The sequence below is a fragment of the Balaenoptera musculus genome, chromosome 1 (assembly GCF_009873245.2).
Source record: "Balaenoptera musculus isolate JJ_BM4_2016_0621 chromosome 1, mBalMus1.pri.v3, whole genome shotgun sequence".
Classification (NCBI taxonomy): domain Eukaryota; kingdom Metazoa; phylum Chordata; class Mammalia; order Artiodactyla; family Balaenopteridae; genus Balaenoptera; species Balaenoptera musculus.
In genome coordinates, this window is record NC_045785.1 from 19,345,206 (window position 1) to 19,366,879 (window position 21,674).

General features: G+C 35.0%; 1 protein-coding gene across 1 annotated transcript in view; it reads left to right on the top strand.

The window, feature by feature from the left end:
- CLIC4 (chloride intracellular channel 4) overlaps positions 1-19,712 on the top strand; it is a 90,380-nt gene extending 70,668 nt beyond the window's left edge. The window contains exons 4-6 of the mRNA XM_036843564.1: positions 1,044-1,150; positions 15,454-15,635; positions 16,356-19,712. Coding sequence (XP_036699459.1) covers positions 1,044-1,150; positions 15,454-15,635; positions 16,356-16,520 — 454 coding nt within the window. The 3' untranslated portion in view covers positions 16,521-19,712. The remainder of the gene's footprint in view (positions 1-1,043; positions 1,151-15,453; positions 15,636-16,355) is intronic.
- Positions 19,713-21,674: the final 1,962 nt, after the last annotated feature.

A 21,674-nucleotide genomic window follows, 5' to 3' on the forward strand; every position in this document is an offset into this window, starting at 1 on the left:
GCTTTTAAGCTGATCAGTCTTCCCTAAAATGGTGCTCAGAGTCTGAACTTCTCTAGTCCTGACTCCTTGGAGCTGATACAAGCTCTGCTGAAGGGAGAAGTAAAGAATTGGGCTTTTTCACGTGTATTTTCCAATTTGAGAAAGAAATAAACATTGGGTATGTGTGTTTGAAAATTTAAGTATAAGAAATACACATTTGTGTGTTTTTTTTTTTTAAAGCTGTTGTGTCGTGAATGTCTTTTCTCAGAGTAGAAAGACTTTGTAACAACACAACAGAGCACTTGTTAGCAAAATTCCTGATGTCTTATTTTTCTGTTGTTCATTGTCACCCTTACAATATTTAATATATGGGAGGTTTTGGAAAATCCTGAGTGTAGGAAAGTGAATGATCGGCCTCCTGCTGTTTTTGTCCTTAACCTAAGCTTGCACAGCTTAGACTCTTTTCCTACTGTCAGGGTTCTGTGGTACTGCTGTCCATGGCTGGCTCAGTGTGTGGCATACCAAAGATCTGTCTGTTTGGCATTCCTATTTGAGAAAGCTCTACAGTTGAAATGTGGCTAGTGTAACTGAGGAAATGAATTTTAACTGTATTATGATTAATTTAAATTCGTATTCAGATAACCACAAGTCACTAATGGCTACCATCTTGGACAATTCAAATATATAATATTTCCATCATCACAGAACGTTCTCTTGGACAGCTCTGCTCTAGAGTTCTCTTTCTAAGACGCCCATGGGCTTGGCACAAGTCTCTGAACAAGTAGACTGTTTCCCCAGCATTCTAATTTATAAAATGGAGGTGGAGTGTGGATGAGCTTTAGTTGCCAAGAATATTAATATGTGAACAAAAACACTGTGTAGAACTTTGTTTCCTAAGGAAAAAACACATCTTAAAAATATCATGGAAAACAGATGATAGCATTTCTTAGAGTAATAACTGTTAAAAGATGTCTAGTAACTGCTAGCACAATGGTTTGATTGAGAGAATTTATGCTAATGTATCTTTGGAGGATCTATAATCCGTTATTACATTTTTCATTTAGGTACTTAAAGCTTTCACCAAAACACCCAGAATCAAATACCGCTGGAATGGACATCTTTGCCAAATTCTCTGCATATATCAAGAATTCAAGGCCAGAGGCTAATGAAGGTAAAAAAACCAAATGATTGAATTAACACTGTAGAACCATTCCTCCCCGCCCCGCAAAAATACCCCAAAACAAAACAAAAACAGGAACAAAGACCAAAAACCCCTATTATGACAGTGATTATAAATGATTACTTTGGAGGCCAGACATTCCCATAAGTATCAAAAACTGGCTTTCAGAGTTGATCAGAGATTTGAGGATAAAGCAGGGTAAGTCCTTAAATTGCTTTTTTCTCTGTTTCTTGCTAGTGGGACCGTGCCTAGCATAAAGTAGATGTGTGATAAAATGTTTATTGAATAAATTTGTTCTCATATTCTTCTGAGAAGTTACCACGAAGGGAGCTATACAGAAAACTGCGGTGCCTCAGAAACAGTGGACTGGGTGGTTGTGGTTGTTGGAATAAATGGATACAGCATAACTTAAACTGTTCCCAAATCTTTGTTTATTATCCGTACCAGCAACCTGAAGTCAGCCTGGGTGGATTTTTGTGCTAATTACCCTTAAGAGCAGTTTTTGGAGTTGCTCTAAGAGAGATTTGGACTCACCAGCCTTCCAAATTTCTCCGTATCCTAAAATTAAGATTTTAGTTTCAAGTCATATTTTCATGGTGAGAATTGTTTCGGTAGTACAGATGCAACTTCCTTCTTTTATTTATTAAAAGACACTCTCTTATTATTTCATTTACCAAACTTACATATAGTAAAGGGAAGCCTCTTAGAAAGAGGTCCCATTTAATGAACCTTGTCTTAACGACACCATTCAGTCATTTCCCCTTTTCTTCTCTTTGGGGTGTTAAGCATTGTTCTTCCTGGGGAAAACTATATAGAGAGAGCATTAGTGTTTAATTAAAAGTAACAATAATAACCAAAGAGCCAACTCCTGAAGACACTATAATCCATCATAATTTTAGACTCTTTGGTAGCTTGGGTGGGTTTCTTTGGGTAGAGTTTATGGCAGCAAATGAGCAAGAATACCAAAGGGGAAAAAATATCAGTGCTGGTTAAGCAAGAATAAACATATTTTAAAAAATTGAAACATTTGCTGATTTCCTTATGTTATTTCAGTGGGTAGATTTCCAAGCTATTCAGGCTTTTATTTTTTCTATAGTGAAGGGAAAAAAGGGAAAACGTTAGTGCTCAGGCCTGCCTTATTAAATGTGTTTCAGTAGCTGCCTTAGTTTGGGAGCAATTTTCCTTAGTAATTGGCTTTTTTTTCTGACTACTGTTTCTGTCTGAGAATTTTATATACTCGGTAAACAGTTATACTGGAGCCCCTCCTATCCACAGACAGTATCTTTTCTGTTCTACCCTCCTTCCTGCAGGTGACTGTTCTTTTTACACCCAGATGCTCTTGCTGCATAGTTCTTTGAACTCTCTTAGTTAAAGTCATAATGTTTTTATTTCTCTGTGTGGCTTTTGGAAACTAGAGGGTGGTTGAATTTATTTTGACACTTGGTGGGGAGGAGAGGGAAATAAAATGTGTTTGCTTAAAAAAAAAAAAAAACCAATTGCTTTGAGGGATGGGATGGGGGTAGAGAATAGGGGAGAAAGTGACTCATTTAAGTATAACTTTGTATTCTATTTTTTCCTATCAATTTGTTACTGTCTTAAGTAGCCACCTACACTTACTGTTCTTAGAATGCTGTAACCAATAAGAACAAACAACATAATGGATTACACAGTGCAGAACTTAGAAGGCTTTTTACATTAAATTACCTATTGGTAAATAAGAATTCCAGTTACCAAGCAACTTCCCCCCACAGTGGCCTGTCACTGCCATGAGACTTTAGAAAACAGTATTCCAAATCACTTTGGAGCTTAACGGGTCTCCCTTATGTATATTTGTTGCAGGTCTCTTATCTGTCTGTTTCGTGCAATTAAATGCCTTAAATAAGTCTTAGTCATCCACCTTCTAATTCCCCGAAACAATAAACAACTTACATGTAGATGGATTTGTCATTTTACATGGTAAATCAGAGTAGGCAAGCCCTTGATTAGTTTTAAAAACCTATTAAATGTTTTACAAAATCCAATGTGTTTGGACAATTTTAAGACCTTTTAAGAGCTAATTCTAAGTAAGGGATTAGATGCCTAGATGCTACAGCAATTGGGCTAGTGAAAGTGAAAGAGAAGGGCCAATGCTTATATTGGGGTACAAAGTAAGCAAATATGATTTAAAGAATAAAATAAATAAAAGGAAACATAGATAGATAGATAGATAGATAGATAAAACATATAATTCTTTTGGTAACATGTCCAAGGTGATTGGGAGTAACAGTTTGTGTTTTTTTTGAAACATTAAAAGAGAAATTAATGGGTAATTCCTTTTATGGGATGGGTTCATTATGACCTGTCCCAGATCTCCTAAGTGTTTTTCAGTTCTGTGATTTCATTCATTTATATTATTTATTAAGCTCCCAAATGTAACTAATAGATAATTTATTAGTCTGTTGATGTTTATAATATTCTTAAGAGATCAGTGAATTTAGCAGTGATGAAATCTACCATTATAGCCTCCGAGGCATATTTCATAATGTCCCAATTCCCATTTTTAAATGGAGGCAAGGAATCTTTAGATTCTGATTAGTTCCCTTTTATTCAAGATTTATTCTCCCTCCCTACTTGCCTCCCTCTCTCCATCCCTCTCTCTCTTTCTCTCTCTCTCTCTCCCTCTGGAAAAGTGTGTGGAATCAGAGGATGGTTGTTTATCATTGTAGCAATGAAACTGCATTGGGTATTTAATCATGTTTACATACTTATTACCTCTCCCTGTTTTCCACTGATGTGTTACCTGGCATTTAAAAATTGCTTGTGTAAGATTACCCTTTTATTAAAACTAGCAGTAGCTTTAAAAACTAGCAGTAGTTTTGTCCATGTAAGTGCTCATAATTCTTTTCTTCACTGTAAATTATATTGTTTTTCTACAACAGTAACTGTCTTGTTACATTTAATGCTTTTTGCCTTGCCCTTACTCATTCAAATTATACAAGTAGTAGAATAACGCATGCTTATTGAAGAAGTTAAAATAGTACAGAAATTAATAAAATTTCAGTGCCCCTTCTTAGTCACATCATATAAACTCTTCCCCAGCAGTTAGTATGTATCCTTCTTTTTTTCTATGCACACATTGTACTTAAATGTGTATTTATATATATATGTATACATTCTGCAGTTATCTTTATCATGTATTATATGGTAGAAATACTTCCATATCAAAATGTAGATCTACCTCATTTTTTAGAAATGCTGCTTAATATTCCATAATATGGATTTTTAGTTAACTATTTCCTTACTGATAGACATTTAGATTGCCTCAAGTTTTTTATTATGACAAACTGTGCTGCCAGTGAATGTCCTTGTGCTAGATTTCAAATAGGTCAAAAGGTTTTGTTCTCCAAAGTCTATAATAGTTTATATTCCCACTAATGTGAAAGTATTCATTTCCCCACACTTCTGACCCTGGTGTGTTTGTGTGTGTCTGTGTATGAGAGAGAGAGTATGTGTTAATATTTTGATTTTCACAATTAATTTAAAAACTGATTGTATGGCCTCTGTGGTACTTAGTAATTTTTTTGAGAACTTTTGAAATACCTCCTTAGAGATATGGCATTACTATAGTAGGGGTATTAGAGAATAATAGTGCTACTTTTTAATTACAAAAGACAAGGAGCTTAAAAAAAAAAAAAGAGCTACATTTTTTTTTTTAATTAATTTTTTTTTTTTTTTGGCTGTGTTGGGTCTTCGTTTCTGTGCGAGGGCTTTCTCTAGTTGTGGCAAGTGAGGGCCACTCTTCATCACAGTGCGCGGGCCTCTCACTGTAGCGGCCTCTCTTGTTGCGGAGCACGGGCTCCAGACGTGCAGGCTCAGTAGTTGTGGCTCACGGGCCTAGTCAGGAGCTACTTTTTGATGGACTGCTACTGCCTTCTAGTGGTTAATCTTGACATTTTCTTTATCTTAACCAATTTCACATTCCTTTGTGATGGTTTGTCTTTAAAACTTTATTGTCTTTTTACCTCGTTTTTCTTTGTTTTGTTGTCCATTCATTAGTTTGATACATAAAAATTGTATCAAACTAATTCAGCATTCTTTGTTTTCATTAATATACCCTTTACTCTGACATTCTTAACTATGAAAAATCACTAACACTGGTCGAGTACAGCAGTTCAACTTCATTGCAGGTACTTTGCTACTTCCAAAATTATAGAGCAGTAATTGTAATGTTCTGCTAGCTTCTGAATTTTAGTCCATGCCTTACAGGTAGGATCATAAGCGTTGTATGTTATAAACCTTGGAAATTTAGGATATTTTATTTCTCTATTGGATACTTTTGAGAGTTAATTCAGGAAAAGGATTAATTTAGAGTAGATCAGAGATCATAAACTTGCTTGCACTTGTTATACCACTCAAGTGCCGTTTGAGACATTATTTCAGTGTTTGAATTCAGTATTATCTTCCTTATAGGTCATGATCCTGTTGATTGTAATCTGATCAAAGAACAAGTCCTTATATCTAATATGTATTTATTCTGTATTCACTGCTTTTGACAGGAAGCATATTGAATCTTTAAAAGTTTGTTCTTTTACAGTCCTGAGATTCTACTATCTCCTTTTTTTCTTTTTAAGTGCAACCATGAAAATTTTCCATCATGCCCTGGACTCCTTACTAATGTAGCTGTTTTTCACATTGCATTTTCTTGTTAATTTATAAACTTTACATTTCAGCTGACTGCGTGCATTATTAACAGCTTGTATGTAAGTAATAAAAGGTTATATTTATTGCCTTTGTATTTTTGATCTTTTATCTTTAAATGGCTTGATTCCCTGTCACTTCCCCAGTTGCAGTTAAGCTCCCCTAACTCCTCAACTTTATTTTACTGGGTTCTATTGGCCTGTTTCTTAACTATTTTCTCTAAGAAATAAACTAGCTTGATCCTGGCTATGGCTAGAGTGACTTTCTATTAATAAAACAGGTAGTTCTTTGATCTTAATCTTGTTGTCTATCACTTGACATAACACATTCCAATTTGTTTGATATTTACCTAGGTAAAAAATATTACCAGTTCTTTTTTACATTTTTTAAATGGCTACGTGCTCTATAGCAATATGTAGTACCTACCTTATTCTCAGCTTCCCACGAAGATATAAAAGTCAAGTATAAATATCTTCAATCATCTGACTTTAAAAGTGTCTATTCTACATTTTCACCTAATTGCCTTTTGAACTTCCTTCATACATTTATGAAACTCAAAACTCTTATACTTAACTATTGGCCTTTCTCGGTCTTGTCCAGACATAGACCAAATGTCCACCATATGCTGAGGTAAAGTGCCGTGAATTTAAGGGGATATGCCGAAGAAGAAGTGTAAGACACAGACTTTACCTTCAAAGAACATATAGTACAGTTGGGGAGCAAGAATGATGCATTAATTTTAACAAGAATATGAAGAAAGAAGTTCATGATTTAGTAGACTATCATTTTAATATAAACCAGCCCTGAGTTTAAAAATTTACCAGCTTTAAAAATCTAATAGTAATAGAAAGTACCCATATCAAGGACTGAATACAACTAATACATTTTATGAAACCATTTAAAAACTACAAGGTATTCAGTTATCAGATACTTTAAAATAACTTATATATATTCAAAAGTAAAAGAACAAGGTGAAAATTGCAGCAAAGAACTGGACATTGTAAAAAAGAATCAAATGGAAGTTCTAGAATTTAAAAATGTAATATCTGAAATTATGAACTCAATAGATGAATTTAACAGAGTAGACAATGATGAGAAAGTGTTAGTGAACATGAAGATACGGCAGAAGGAAATAGCTAATGGAAGCACAGAGAGATAAAAAGACAAAACCAACAAAAAAACAAACCACAGAAAAGAGTGTAAGACATGTGGGGCACAATAAAAAAAGTTTAACATGTGTATAACTGGAATCCCAGAATAAGAGGAAAAAATGGAGTTGAAGCTATGGTTAGATAATTGCCAAGAATTTTCCAAACTGATGAGAGATAACAAGCCATGGAGTCAAGCATTACAAAACCCAAGCAGGACAAATAAAACTATACCTGTATACATCATAGTCAAATTGCTGAATACCAGAGATAGAATCTTAAAAGTGACAGAGAGAAAGCTCTTCAAGGTAAAAGCAATAAGACTGAGCACTGATTCTTAACAGAAACAGTGGAATCCAGAAGACAGTGTTATGAGATCTTCAAAGAGTTAAAAGAAAACGAATTAGAATTCTGTAAGCCGTGACATACCCTCCAAAAGTGAAAGCAAACACATCCAAATATTTTATTTTTGCCTCAGGATGTGACATTTATGTTTACAGCCCTGGATCCATATACTTGCTGACCAGTCAGCTTTTTATTACTGCCTCTTCTGTGAGCCTCTAAAATTCACAGTTCAATTTATAATTTCAGGTAGTCATAACAAGTCAAATTCCAAGATGTCAGATCTCCTTTCTTTGATTTTGAGAAAAGGCAAAGTCTCTTTATTTCAGTATCTATAAGATAGGATAATATCTACCCATCCTATGTCCCATGGCTGCTCTGAGAATCAGTTCTCTTAACATATGTTCACCAAGTTTTTCAACTGAAAAATACTATAAGAATGTAATGATTAATATATTAGTTTTTTATTTATGAATTTTAAATGGTAAAAGCAAAGTAGACATTTTCAAATAAACAAAAACTGAACATTCATCTCAGCAGACTCACACTAAACAAAATACTAAAAGTAGTTTTTCAGGCAGAAGGAAAATGATTTCAGATGAACACCCAGAGATGCAGGAAGGAAGGGAAAGCAAAGAGTAGTATAAATATATTATAAAATATAAATGAATACTGTCTGTATAGAACAGTAGTGTCTTCTGGGATTTAAAATATATGTCAAGGGACTTCCCTGGTGGTGCAGTGGTTAAGAATCTACCTGCCAGTGCAGGGGGCATGGGTTCAATCCCTGCTCTGGGAAGATATCACATGCCGCAGAGCAACTAAGCCCGTGCACCACAACTACTGAGCCTGCACTCTAGAGCCCACAAGCCACAAGTACTGAGCCCGTGTAGGGCTCGCGTGCTGCAACTACTGAAGCCCGCGTGCCTAGACAAAGTCCATGCACAGCAATGAAGACCCAACGCAGTCCAAAAAAAAAAAAGTCAAATTAATACACAAAATAATAGTAGTGTGTGAGACAGGAGGGAAATTAAATACAGTTAGAGTGTTCTAAGGTCCTTGCATTATCCTGGAAGTGGTAAAAGTTATAATTAAGCTTTAGTTAAGTCAAGGAAACAAAGTCTAGCAAAAGAATGTGTGATACTATGATCCAGCAATCCCACTACTGGGCATATACCCAGAGAAAACCACAATTCAAAAAGACACATGCACCCCAATGTTCATTGCAGCACTATTTACAATAGCCAGGTCATGGAAGCAACCTAAATGCCCATCGACAGATGAATGGATAAAGAAGATGTGGTACATATATAAAATGGAATATTACTCAGCCATAAAAAGGAACGAAATTGGGTCATTTGAGACATGGATAGATCTAGAGACTGTCATACAGATTGAAGTAAGAAAGAGAAAAACAAATATATATTAACGCATATATGTGGAACCTAGAAAAATGGTACAGATCAACCGGTTTGCAGGGCAGAAATTGAGACACAGATGTAGAGAACAAACGTATGGACACCAAGGGGGGAAAGCCACGGGGGCTGGGGATGGTGGTGTGATGAATTGGGCGATTGGGATTGACATGTATGCACTGATGTGTATAAAATTGATGACTAATAAGAACCTGCTGTATAAAAAAATAAATAAAATTCAAAAACTATAAAAAAAAAGAATGCATGATACACAGGTAGAGGGGGAAATGAATAATAATTTTAAAAAAACTTAATCCAAAAGAAGGCAAGAAAGAAGAAGAGAACACAGAGCAGGAGGGCAAATAGAAAACAAACGTATGATGGCAGTTCTAAACCAGTTTGTAGTCATTACGTTAAATGTAAATGATTCAAATACTCCAAGTAGAACACAGAGTTTGCTAACTGCATTAAAAATGTGTTGCTTATGTACAAGAAGGAATTCTCTCTTTCTCCCTCCCTCCCTCCTACATTTGAAATAGACACCAATAGATAAATAGACAGACCTATAGGCTGACTGACCCAGGAAAGTTGAATGTAAAATGGTGTAAATACTAACCAAAAGAAAGTTGGCAAAACTATGCTGACATTGCACACAGTAGACTTTGAGGAAAGAAGTATTGCAAGAGATAATGAAACATGTTTCAGACTGATTTAAAAAGATTAACCTACCAGGAAAATAAAATAATTCTAAATTTGTGTAACCAAATAACTACCCTCAAAATATATAAACCAGATTGACAGAGCTAAAAGAGAAATAAACTAATCCACAATCTCGGTGGGAGATTTTAGCTTACTCCCTTAGTAACTGTTAGAATCTGCCAAAAAGAAAAATTCAGTGAGAATACAGAAGAATTGAATAATACAATGAACAAATTTAATCTCATTGATATATAAATTTAATCTCACTGTGCCCCACAACTGCAGAATATACCCTTGTTTTTCAAATGCACATGGAACACAAAATTGACTGTAAAGCTGAGCCATAAAGCAAATCTGAAAAATTTTCTAAAAAATGGAAATTGAAATCGTATAGAATATTTTCCCTGACCACAAAGAAAAGCTAGATATCAGTAACAAAAGTACAGCTAGAAAATTTCTACATGTTTGAAAATTAAGCAGTGCATTTCTCAATAACCCATGGGTTGAAGAATAACATGATGAAAATATAGCATGTCTAAATTTATATGCTACCACCACTAAAGCTGTGTTCAGAGGAAAATTTATAGCTCTAAATGCATATATTAGAAAAAAGAAGGGACTTCCCTGGCGGTCCAGTGGTTAAGACTCTGTGCTCCCAATGCAGGGGGCCTGGGTTCAATTCCTGGTCAGGGAACTAGATCCCGCATGCCGCAGCTAAAGGATTCTGTGTGCCGCAACTAAAGATCCTGCATGCTGCAACTAAGACCTGGTGCAGCCAAATAATGAATGAATGACAAAAAAGAAGAGCTAAAAATTGGTAACCTTAAAGTATCCACCTCAGGAGTTTAGTTAGATCAGCAAATCAAGAAGGTAGAAGGAATGAGATACTAAAAGAGTAGAATTTTATGAAATAGAAAACAAATGTGACAGGATTTGGAAAGCTAAAGGTTAGTTCTTTGAAAAGTCTAATAAGAAAATTGATAAAATCCTTGACAAGAAAAATTAAGAAAAGTGAGAGAAGGCAGCAATAACCAATATTAGGAATAAAGGGATTACTACAGATCTTGCATTTAAATGATTTTTGGATATTATGACAATGTTTATAAATTTTTTAAAAAAATTATTTAATTTATTTTTATATTTGGCTGCGTTGGGTCTTTGTTGCTGCGCGTGGGCTTTCTTTAGTTGCAGTGAGCGGGGGTCAGTCTTCATTGCAGTGTGCGGACTTCTCATTGCAGTGGCTTCTCTTGTTGCAGAGCACGGGCTCTAGGCATGCGGGCTCAGTAGTTGCGGCTTGTGGGCTCTAGAACACAGGTTCAGTAGTTGTGGCGCACAGGCTTAGTTGCTCCGCAGCATGTGGGATCTTCCCGGACCAGGGATCGAACCCATGTCCCCTGCATTGGCAGGCGGATTCTTAACCCCTGTGCCACCAGGGAAGCCCTATGCTTATAAATTTGAAAACACTATTGCATAAATTTACAGAAAGTACAGTGTAAGAAAATTGTTGCGAGAACGGATTCAAGATGTGAATCATCTTATATCTATAATTAAAAACCATTTCACAAAGATGGCTTCAATGATGGACTCTTCTAAGCATTTGGGAAAGATGTAACATCAGTCTTGCATATACTCTTCCAGGAAACAGAAAAGAGGAAATACTTTCCAACTTGCTTTTTGAGGTCAAACCACACAAAAACATCAAAAGAAAATAACTTTCAGGCCAGTCTCTCTCAAACATAGATGTAAAAGCCTAAAACAAAATATGCCAAATCCAGCAATATGAAAAAAGATAATGCACATAACCAAGTTGAGTTTAATTCAGGAATGGAAGATTGTTTGGACATTCAAAAATCTATTTGAATTATTACAATAATAGAATAAAAGAAAAGTTATGTGATCATTTCAATTGATGCAGAAAAAGTACTTGATAAAATTTAATACTTATGATTAAGATGTTTATTTTTTAAAAATTTGCAAAAAAGATATAGCAAGGAATTTCCTTAATCTGACAGAAAATCTGCAGAAAAGTTACAGCAAGCATCATAATAGGGGAGTAGTGAAAGATTTCCTCTTGAAATTGAGAATTGAAGAAGGATGCTTACTGTCACCACTTCTATTTAGCATTGTACTGGAGGTCTTGGCCAGTATAATAGGCAAGAAAAAGTAATGAAAGGTATGAGACTTATAAAAGAAGGGATAAATTTGTCATATTCTTAATATAATTGTACATGTAGAAAATCTAAAATAATCTACTGATAAACCATAAGAATAAAAAAAAGTGAATTAGCAGGGTGGTTGCATATGAGGCTATTATAAAAATCAATTGTATTTGTGCATGTTAGCAAGAAACAATAGAAAATGTGATAAAAATATTTATACAATAAAAAATGTCAAATATTTAGGAATAAATTTAACAAAAATGGGCAAGGCCTCTACATAGAAAACAAAAGAAATTGAAATTTCTTTCAATTTCATAAAATAAAAAAATTTTACAAGAAATGATATTCATAGATTGGGAGACTCAAAATTATAAAGATGCCAGTTTGCAAGTTGGGGTTGTGTTGAATCTATAGATTATTCAAAAGTCCAACAGCACGTGTGTGTGTGTGTGTGTGTGTGTGTGTGTGTGTAGATTAACATGCTAATTGTACAGTTTATTAGGGAAGTGTAAGGAGCCAAGAATAGCCAAGATGATCTTGAAGAAAGATGTGTTTGAAAACTTCCACTACCTGATATCAAGACTTGTTATAAAGGTACAATAGTTAAAACAGTGTAGTATTAACAGAAGGGTAGGCAAATAGAACAGTGGAACAGAATATAGAGTCAAGAAAATATCCCTATCTCACACCATACACAATCAATTCTAAGTGGATTGTAGATATAAATATGAATGGTAAATAATATATCTTCTAGAAGATAATGGAGAATAGCTTCATAATTTGGGAGTAGGTAAGGTTTCTTAAGCTGAACACAAAGTACTGATCATAAAAGAAAAAAATAAATTGGACTACATTAGGTTTAGTAACTTAAGTTCATCAAAAGTCACCATTAAGCAAGTGAAAAGGGAGAAGGTATGCATAATACATATAACCAGAAAGGATTTGCATCTGCATATATAAAGACTGCAAGTCAGTACAACAGACAGTCCAAGAGAAAAATGAGCAAACAGCACTTTACAAAAAGAGGATATCCAAAGAGTCCATAAATATGAAAATACGTTAAACCGAATTTGTCATACCCAAGAATGGTTAAAATTAAAGAGACCAACAATACCAAATGTTGTTGAAGATGTGAAGTAACTGGAACATCCATACACTGCTGCTTGCTGTGCCGAACTTGGAAAACTGATCACAGTTTCTACTAAACCTGAACACACACATACCCTATAACCTACATCTCCATTTTAAAAAATTGAAAAAAAAATTTTTATTGAGGTATCATTGACATATATTATATTAGTTTCAGATGTACTACATGGTTTGATATTTGTATACTATGTGAAATGATGACCACAATAAATCTAGTTAGCATCAATCACCACATGTAGATACAAATTCTTTTCCTTGTGATGAGAACTTTTAAGATTTACAACTCTTAGCAACTTTCAAATATGCAGTACAGTATTATTAACTGTAGTCGCCATGCTATACATTACATCATTTTCACTCCATCCATTTTGCCCACCCCCTGCCTGTGGCAACCACAAATCTGTTCTCTATATCTATGAGCTTGTTTGTTTGTCTGTCTTTTAAGAGTCTACATATAAGTGAGATCATATAGTATTTGTCTTTCTCTGTTTGACTTACTTTACTTAGCATAATGCCCTCAAGTTTCATCTGTGTTGTTGCATATGGTAAGATTTCATTCTTTTTTGTAGCTTAATAATATTCCATTGTATGCATGTGATGTATGTGTGTGTGTGTGTGTGTGTGTATATATATACACCACATTTTCTTTATCCATTCATTTGTCAGTGGGCACTTAGGTTGTTTCCATATTGGATACATACCCAGAATTGATATTGCTGGATTACATGGTAGTTCTGTTTTTAATTTTTTGAGGAACCTCCATACTGTTCTCCACAGTGGCTGCACCAATTTACACTCCCATCAACAGTGCCTAAGGGTTCCCTTTTCTCCACATCCTCGCCGACACTTGTTATTTCTTGTCTTTTTGATTATGACCATTCTAACAGGTATGAGATATCTCATCCACAATTCCATTTTTGATCGGAATATGAATAGATGCACACCAAGAGATTTGCACAAGAATGTTTGTTACACCGTTAGTCATAATCCCCAACTGTAAACAACACAAATGTCATTAACAGTAGAATGGATATATATTTATTCTATAATCATATAATGAAATGCCGAATAATGACAAAAATGTATTATCTGCCTCACACAACACCATCAGTGATGTTCCTTAGGGTTCTGTCCTAGGCCCTCTGCTTCTCCTTCATTTCCATGGCTTCAGCGTTCATTTGTGCTTTCAGGACTTACAAATATATTGCCCCAGCCTAGTCTGTTCCAGACTAGAACTCAACTGTCTGTGGACATCGCTGCTCAGATGTCTTACAGACATCTCAAAGTCAGCATATACTGAACTCATCTCCACATTCCCTGAATCTGCTTCTCCTCTAGGAAGGTACATGTCTCAGCAATGGTACCAGCATTCACCCTGGGAATCTTTTGTTGATCAGCTTCTCTATACTACTTTCATTCCCCAAAATATAAACTGAGAGTAGGAACCTTTTATGTTTTATTCAGTAGTGAATTTAACGATGCTTGGAACAAAACTTGGCGTGTAGTAGGGCCTCCATTTGTATTTTGTTGAATACTTCTATCCCCCTTTTTCCATATTCAGTTTGGTTTCCAAGCTCGGTAGGTTTTTATCTCCTAAGTACTTCTAAAATCCTTGTAATGCCTACAGCTCCTACCTAGCTAAGACTACCATCTATTGTCTGGACTACTTTGAAGGGATCAAGGGATGAGTCAGTGGGAGCAGTTTGGAAGAAGAGGTATAGGGTTAGGACATTTATGTTGCTGGTGAAATATCTAATATACAACATGTAAAACTTTGCCTTTTTCTGTGATGGATCCAACTTTATCAAACATAACTAATATGGAGTGTCACCTCATGATTTTAACTTTCTTTTATGGCCAAGTACTGTACTCATCAGTGTGAACTCATCTATTCTGGGAGTGGGAGGTGAAGGTGAGTTGAGAGGATAAAAGACAAAAAGGGATAAGGGAGGATCTGTCTTTTGTTATTTCATATTCCTTTCCAATGATGTTCCCATCCCCTCTTTGCTAAGGGTCACTAACCTTGACTTTCTAGATATACAGGGTGGCTGCATCCCACTTCTCTCTGAATTATAACATATAGTATCTTCATCTATTTTGCTAATGAGGCCTCCAATTCAGATTGTAAATTGAACTTTCTAATCTGACCTCTTTTTCATGTTATTATAAGATAGTGCTATTTTTGGCTTCTTATGTATATTAAGGCAGTGCAAAAACTTCAGGCTTCTCTGCTTGGAGTGCTTGGATTGGAGTTTCTTAATACAGTTCATGGATATAAATCCAAATATTTTTACGGGAACGGGACTTAAAATTGAGGGCAAGAATCTGTCTTGGCAAGATTTTCTTTCCTAGATTTGAAATAATAGGTTTGCATTTTCTCACCCATTTTTTTCCCCAGTTTAAATATCAACTGTGTTGGGCCATGATGTGTTTGTATATGGGGCATTTAGTTATTAACATATTTTTATAGATACCACTATCTGAAGTTATCATGCTTGTTTTTATATTTATCTATAATTTTATCTATAAATTTGTTTTTCTTATCTCTCTCCCCCAAGTAAATAAGCTCCATGAGAGCAGGAACCTTGTCTGTTTTGTTCTCCAGTGTCAGAGAAACATTTGACAAATAGTTATTGACTGAAGGAGTAATGCTTCTACTTGGGGCTTGGGTGGTTTTCCTTAGAGTATTTCCATCTTTCTTTCAGCCTTGGAGAGGGGTCTCTTGAAAACACTGCAGAAACTGGATGAATATCTGAATTCTCCCCTCCCTGATGAAATTGATGAGAATAGTATGGAGGACATTAAGTTTTCCACACGTAAATTTCTGGATGGCAATGAAATGACACTAGCTGATTGCAACCTGCTGCCCAAACTGCACATTGTCAAGGTAGGCCTGCAGGATGTGGGGCACTATTACACCTAGTATCTGTTTACTAAGACAGCACTTCCTCTGTGTAAAACTTTGCTGATCTTCTGACACACACTATTTAGCACCCCCCAAATAGTGTAACTTAATGTTGTTCAGGCAATAGTTGAAACACCCTAGGGTTGATTAAATGGAAAATTATGTCTTAAAATCAAGGCATATGAGAAATAGGATTTTTTTTTTCTGTGACTGCATAAAAATTCAAAGATGTAACAGATAACTTTGAAGTGGTGGCTACACTGACTTATAGCATCAAACTTTGTTCTCTGATCACCTGGCTTTTTCTTTTCAAGGCAGAAAATATTTATTGAGCATTTATTGTGTGAAACACTATGCTATATAGGATGGTTGTGCAGTAAAGATCAAGATGAAGAAAAACAGAGATCTAAACTAGTGTGTGTGTGTTTAAAGTATTTATCCAGTGATTATACTTGACTGTTTCTCTGGGTGGCCAACTCATCCAGAGTTGAGGCAGGCATTTGCAATGACCATCACACTTCTGGATCTCTGGTGTAGTGTGCAGTCCTTATCATTATTTAAAAGTCTAGTTAGAATGAAGGTGACAGACTTTAGGTAGAAGCAGTTTTCAGAGATTCACAGAATTTGCCCTGAAATCAGATATATGTCTGGTTTATAAGACATGGCATATAAATGTTAACTTTTGATCTCTTTGTATTTCAGGTGGTGGCCAAAAAATATCGCAACTTTGATATTCCAAAAGGAATGACCGGCATCTGGAGATACTTAACTAACGCATATAGTAGGGATGAGTTCACCAATACCTGCCCCAGTGATAAGGAGGTTGAAATAGCATATAGTGATGTAGCCAAAAGACTTACCAAATAAAGTAGCACTTATGAGAGAGATGTCTTCACATCTTCCCCTGACTAAGAACATGCTTTTCCTAACAGACTGCTCCTCTTCCTATAAAGTAGAAACTTTATTTTGCACAAACATGCAGTTATTCCAGATTAGGATAAAGGATAGACAAGGTATAGTAGCTATCTTTAAATATATACTCCTAAGCAGTATTATTTTAAAATTCTTTTACCCTGCCTACCTCCCCTACCCTGTATCCTCCTCTCTAATTTGGAGACACTCCATAAAAACTTTTCACTTTAAAGGCAGTTTGCCATCTCTCTAGAGCCCTCACCACTGTCTCCATTCACTGTGTATAGATGGCAGAACTTTTGAGGTGCACTGTTTAACTGTTAAAATAGTAATCACAACCTCATCAGGCCCAAACTGGTGCATAATGCACGGTACAAGGAATATTTATGTATTTTTGGAATTTTATAATATTTAGTAAGAGTATATGAAAGGATTGCTACTGTATCAAAATATTCTGTTTCAATTTAGTCTATCCTGGATATGTACTAAAGGATGTTACCACCAGAGGAGAGAGCCTTCTACAGAAAGTCACTACAGATTTTGCTATTTTACTTTGTATGTGGATTTTTACTTTTTCCTAAACGCATTTATCCTTCATATCAATTATAATATCTGACACTATGTAGAAGCTAAAAGTCTAGAGGGAGGAACAATACTTGCAAGATCTTCTTCAAGCCTTTTATGCATATGAGAGAAACCAATGGGCACCTGATACTCTCTGTCTAAATATGTTACTGGTTATATATATTTTGCCCAGTGCCATTCATTTGGAACATTATTACTTTCTTCCTTTATTTTAAAAATGCTCCTTTTTTAGGTAAGCATCGGCCTTGCTGTTTGTAGATCGTTTGAGCAACACTACGTAAACTGATATTTAGTTGATTTAGCTCTAGCAGTACAATGATTAGTAATGTAAAAATTAACCTAAGGAATGTAGTGTGGGTTTGTCAAAATATCAAGTAGAATTTTGTTTCTAAAGCACATTTAATGTGGATAATCTAAAGAATGCATTATCCATCCTATATTAAAAACAAGATAAAACACATAGATTACCCATTTATTGTTAGACTTTGGGTAGAGGATGGTTCACTTCTTTTGGACTAAATTATAGTTGTCATGGTGACTACATATTGACTGCAGTTTTGCCTAATCTCAATCATTGCACTTCCTTCAATTAAATTTTCCTACAGCCACATTGAGGAATAGCAGTCTTCATGTTTGTTTGTTTCTTAAATTGAAGTCCTAAACCAGGAATTATTTGTGTTGTAACAAGGGAGGATGAACTTGGTGAAAATAAAACAAAAGTTTGCTATGTATTTATTCATTAAAAAAAAAAAGACTTTCTATGTAATACTCCAAAGACTGTGATTGTGACTATAATAATGTTTTGGTAATTTTTATACCTAACTTGTTTAAGAAATGCTATTTCTCATAGGCTGCTTTTGGAAATTTTAAGTATATTGCTTTAAAATGGCAGTGTTTTCTTCCTATGATATGCTAACATTTAGTAAGCACTGGCTCTATGGAAGCAGCTTGATTTTTTAATAAGCATTCTGCATTTTTTAAACTTATCAGTGATTAGCTTGGTATAGAAAGATAAGAAAAACTCCATATTGTATCCATTTGGCTCAGGGAGATTTCTTTGCTTTACCTTTCTTAGAACTCCTTATTGCTGATCAAAAGTTTGGGTACCCACCTTTTTGTAATAAAATGTTGGATGATGATTTATCTTGTTCCAGGAAGAAGCATTATCAGGTTATATATTGAGAAATTCTATAGCAGTAGCTTCCGTGGGTGAATATGTCACCTCTGCACCAATACACAGACAGCCATCTTCACTTTTCACTTACTTTTACAATAGTGGTAACTTGGCATCAGGTGATATTGAATCTTGCCTCATAGCTTAAAGCATGGAAAAGATTCAAGAGAAGTGGGGGTGTCTATTTCAAGTGAACAGTGGACTAAGTGGTGCAGAGTAGAAGGCTAATGAGCAAAGAGCTACAGTCCTCCAAACGGATGAAAAAACACATTCTGAAACTCAGTTGTGAAGTGTTTTCCACTTTGGATATTTATTCTCTTCTTCTTCTTCTTCTCCTTTTTAAAAATTTATCCCATGATTGTACTTGGCTGTCTCTCTGGATGTCCAAGGAAGGCAGGGTCTATCTGTTATAATTTTGATGAAGGCAGAATTATTTTTCTGTTGAAAGACAGATCTTATTACTTTATCAGGGAAGTTAGATGAGGTTGAGATTGGCAGATGGACAAAAGCTAGTAAGAAAGATGATCCTAGAATATGCTTTTTACCCCATCTTACATTTGTGGAAAGATCATAGCTTCATGTCTTGGGAGATTTGGGACATGAAAGTTTTCATGGCAGTTCATGTAGTATATGGGTTGACACAGTAGAAATCATCTGTTATTATTTCTACCACTACTGAATCATTTCCCCCTTCATTTAAACCCCTTTTGTTCCATTTAAACAAGGAGATTAGAGTCTGAATGGAAGATCTTACTAATTTCCAAGGGATTCTGAGAAATTTTTGTGTTCAACATTTGGAAAGCTGTCTACTATTTCAGCTGATGTAACTTCCCTTTTTAAAAAATGTAGGTGCAGATTTTCTATACAGTTCTGTTATTTTCTTTTACTAGGATTGTTGACTTTAGTGATAAAATTCATGTAAGATTTTATTTCTTGGTAACTTTGGTTTATACAAGTACCTTTATTATTATTATTTTTTAATACAACTATCTTTAAACCCTTGAGCAATCTGTATACAATGAAGAGGTTTCTGACATTTATTCTTACACTCAGTTGATTGACTTTAGAATTTAGGCATATTTACTTCTGTTGTTTTGAATCTCTCCAGAGTTGCATGTAGATAGCTTTTATTTCTGTGCATTTAAAATATCCATTTAGAAAATATCTACATGGTAAAAACGAGAAGAAATAGAAATGTATTTTTTCATGAACATTTTGATACACAATTTCATCAAGTTTATTGATTAACCAATTTCGTACACTGGTTATAATCAGTATTTGATTCAAAGAGAGGGAAGCATTCATTATTGTTATACTATATGGTCTTTTTTATTCCATCCTTTACAAATTACTAAGGCTGAGGCTGTCAAAATTATATTTTTATCATGGAAAAAAATTTCAACTCCCCCAAATCATAATGTTGAATGGAATTCGAGTATTTTCTTTAAATTAGTTGAAAAGGAAAATGAAAGCTTATTATAGAATGCTTATATTTTCTTTTCTCTCTCTGGAACCAGTATATTGCTGGCAGCTATTGTATTAAAAAATAAAGTATATTTTCACTATCATAAAAGGTTCTTTTTTACCCCCTCATGAAAATAAATAACAATTTGGGGTAAAAGTGTTTTACTTGAGACTACTTTTTTTCATGACTGGCGATTCAGCACATTTAGTAGATTAAAGGAGAAAACCCATATGATCATCTCAATAGGTGCATAAAATAATTTATAAAAACTTTCATGCTATCCATTCTTAGTGAAATAGGACCAGAGATTAACTTTTTTTAACCCAGTAAAGACATCTGCCAAGAACCTACAGCAAATTTCATATATAAATATGAAACAGAAACCCTCTCATTAAAGTCAGAAATAAAACAGAATTGCCTTCTATCACAGCTATTATTCAGCTATTTTCCATAGCTGCTTTATTAGAGGAATCCTACACCAATGCAGTAAAATCAGTAAAAAGAATAAGGAATGGAAAAGAATAGACCAAATGACTTCTTTGCAAATGATGCATATAAAAAAGAAATTCAAAATAACCTACTATTAGAAATAATAAAATTCAGGGACTTCCCTAGTGACACAGTGGTTAAGAATCCGCCTGCCAATGCAGGGGACATGGGTTTGATCCCTGATCCGGGAAGATCCCACATGCTGCAGAGCAGCTAAGCCTGTGCGCCACGACTACTGAGCCTGTGCTCTAGAGCCCACAAGCCACAACTACCGAAGCCCGTGTGCTCTAGGGCCTGTTTGCTGCAACTAATGAAGCCTGTGTGGCTAGAGCCCGTGCTCTGCAACAAGAGAAGCCACTGCAGTGAGAAGCCCGTGCACCACAACGAAGAGTAGCCCTTGCTTTCCGCAACTAGAGAAAGCCTGCACGCAGCAACGAAGACCCAGGGCAGCCAAAATAATAATAATAATAAAATTCAGATGCTTACTAGATACAAGATTGAGGAACAAAAATCAATATAATTACTATATACTAATATTAACTACATTAAAAATAAACTAGTAACATTGGTTTCTTCTGGAAGAAAACTGGGTGACTGAGAAAAATGGATGGGAAATTGTCAGTGTATACTTTTTTGAGCTTTTAGAAATTTGTACCATAAATATATTACCTATTCTAAAAAATTAGAAGTGCTTTAAAAGATAACCTCTAAATATTTAGGATCAAATCTAATAAAGAATGTGCAATTCCTTTATGGAGAAAAGTACAAAATATTATCAAAGGACCTAGTAGAAACCTGCTCAGTGGATAGGTGTACCATGTTCATGGATGGAGAATGTAAAAGTATAAGAATTTCAATTCTGTCTTAAGTAATTTATAAATGCAGTATATTTTCCCAACAAAATCCCAAGAGGATTTTTTGGGAACACAGATAAATGGATTTAAAACATTCATATGGAAGAAGTGTGGCCCCCAAATAGCCAACATATATCTGGAAGGGGGAGGGAAAGAAAGGAAACTTGCCTGACAAGATATAAAGTCTTAAAAGCTTATAGTGATTGCTGGGTAGGATATAGTAAGTCACACAAACACAACACCTCTGCTGCAACTACCAGAAAAAACTGGTTTAAAACACCAAAATACTATTTTTAAACATCAGAAAACTGTGGAAGCAATAAGGACTAAATGAATTGGATTTCAGAGGAGGAAGCCTTTCTGAGGTGAACTGATGGTCTGGCCATTTTTTCCTTTGGGGGCATTTCCTGATTCTGGGCCTGGAAGTGAGGATTGGGTTTGGCCCATGGAGAGGGCTCTATTGGGTAAAAGAAAATCATAAGGCTCTTGGTGATAGGGCATACTGGAAACTGGAGACATCTTAAATATGTGACTGGTTTTCT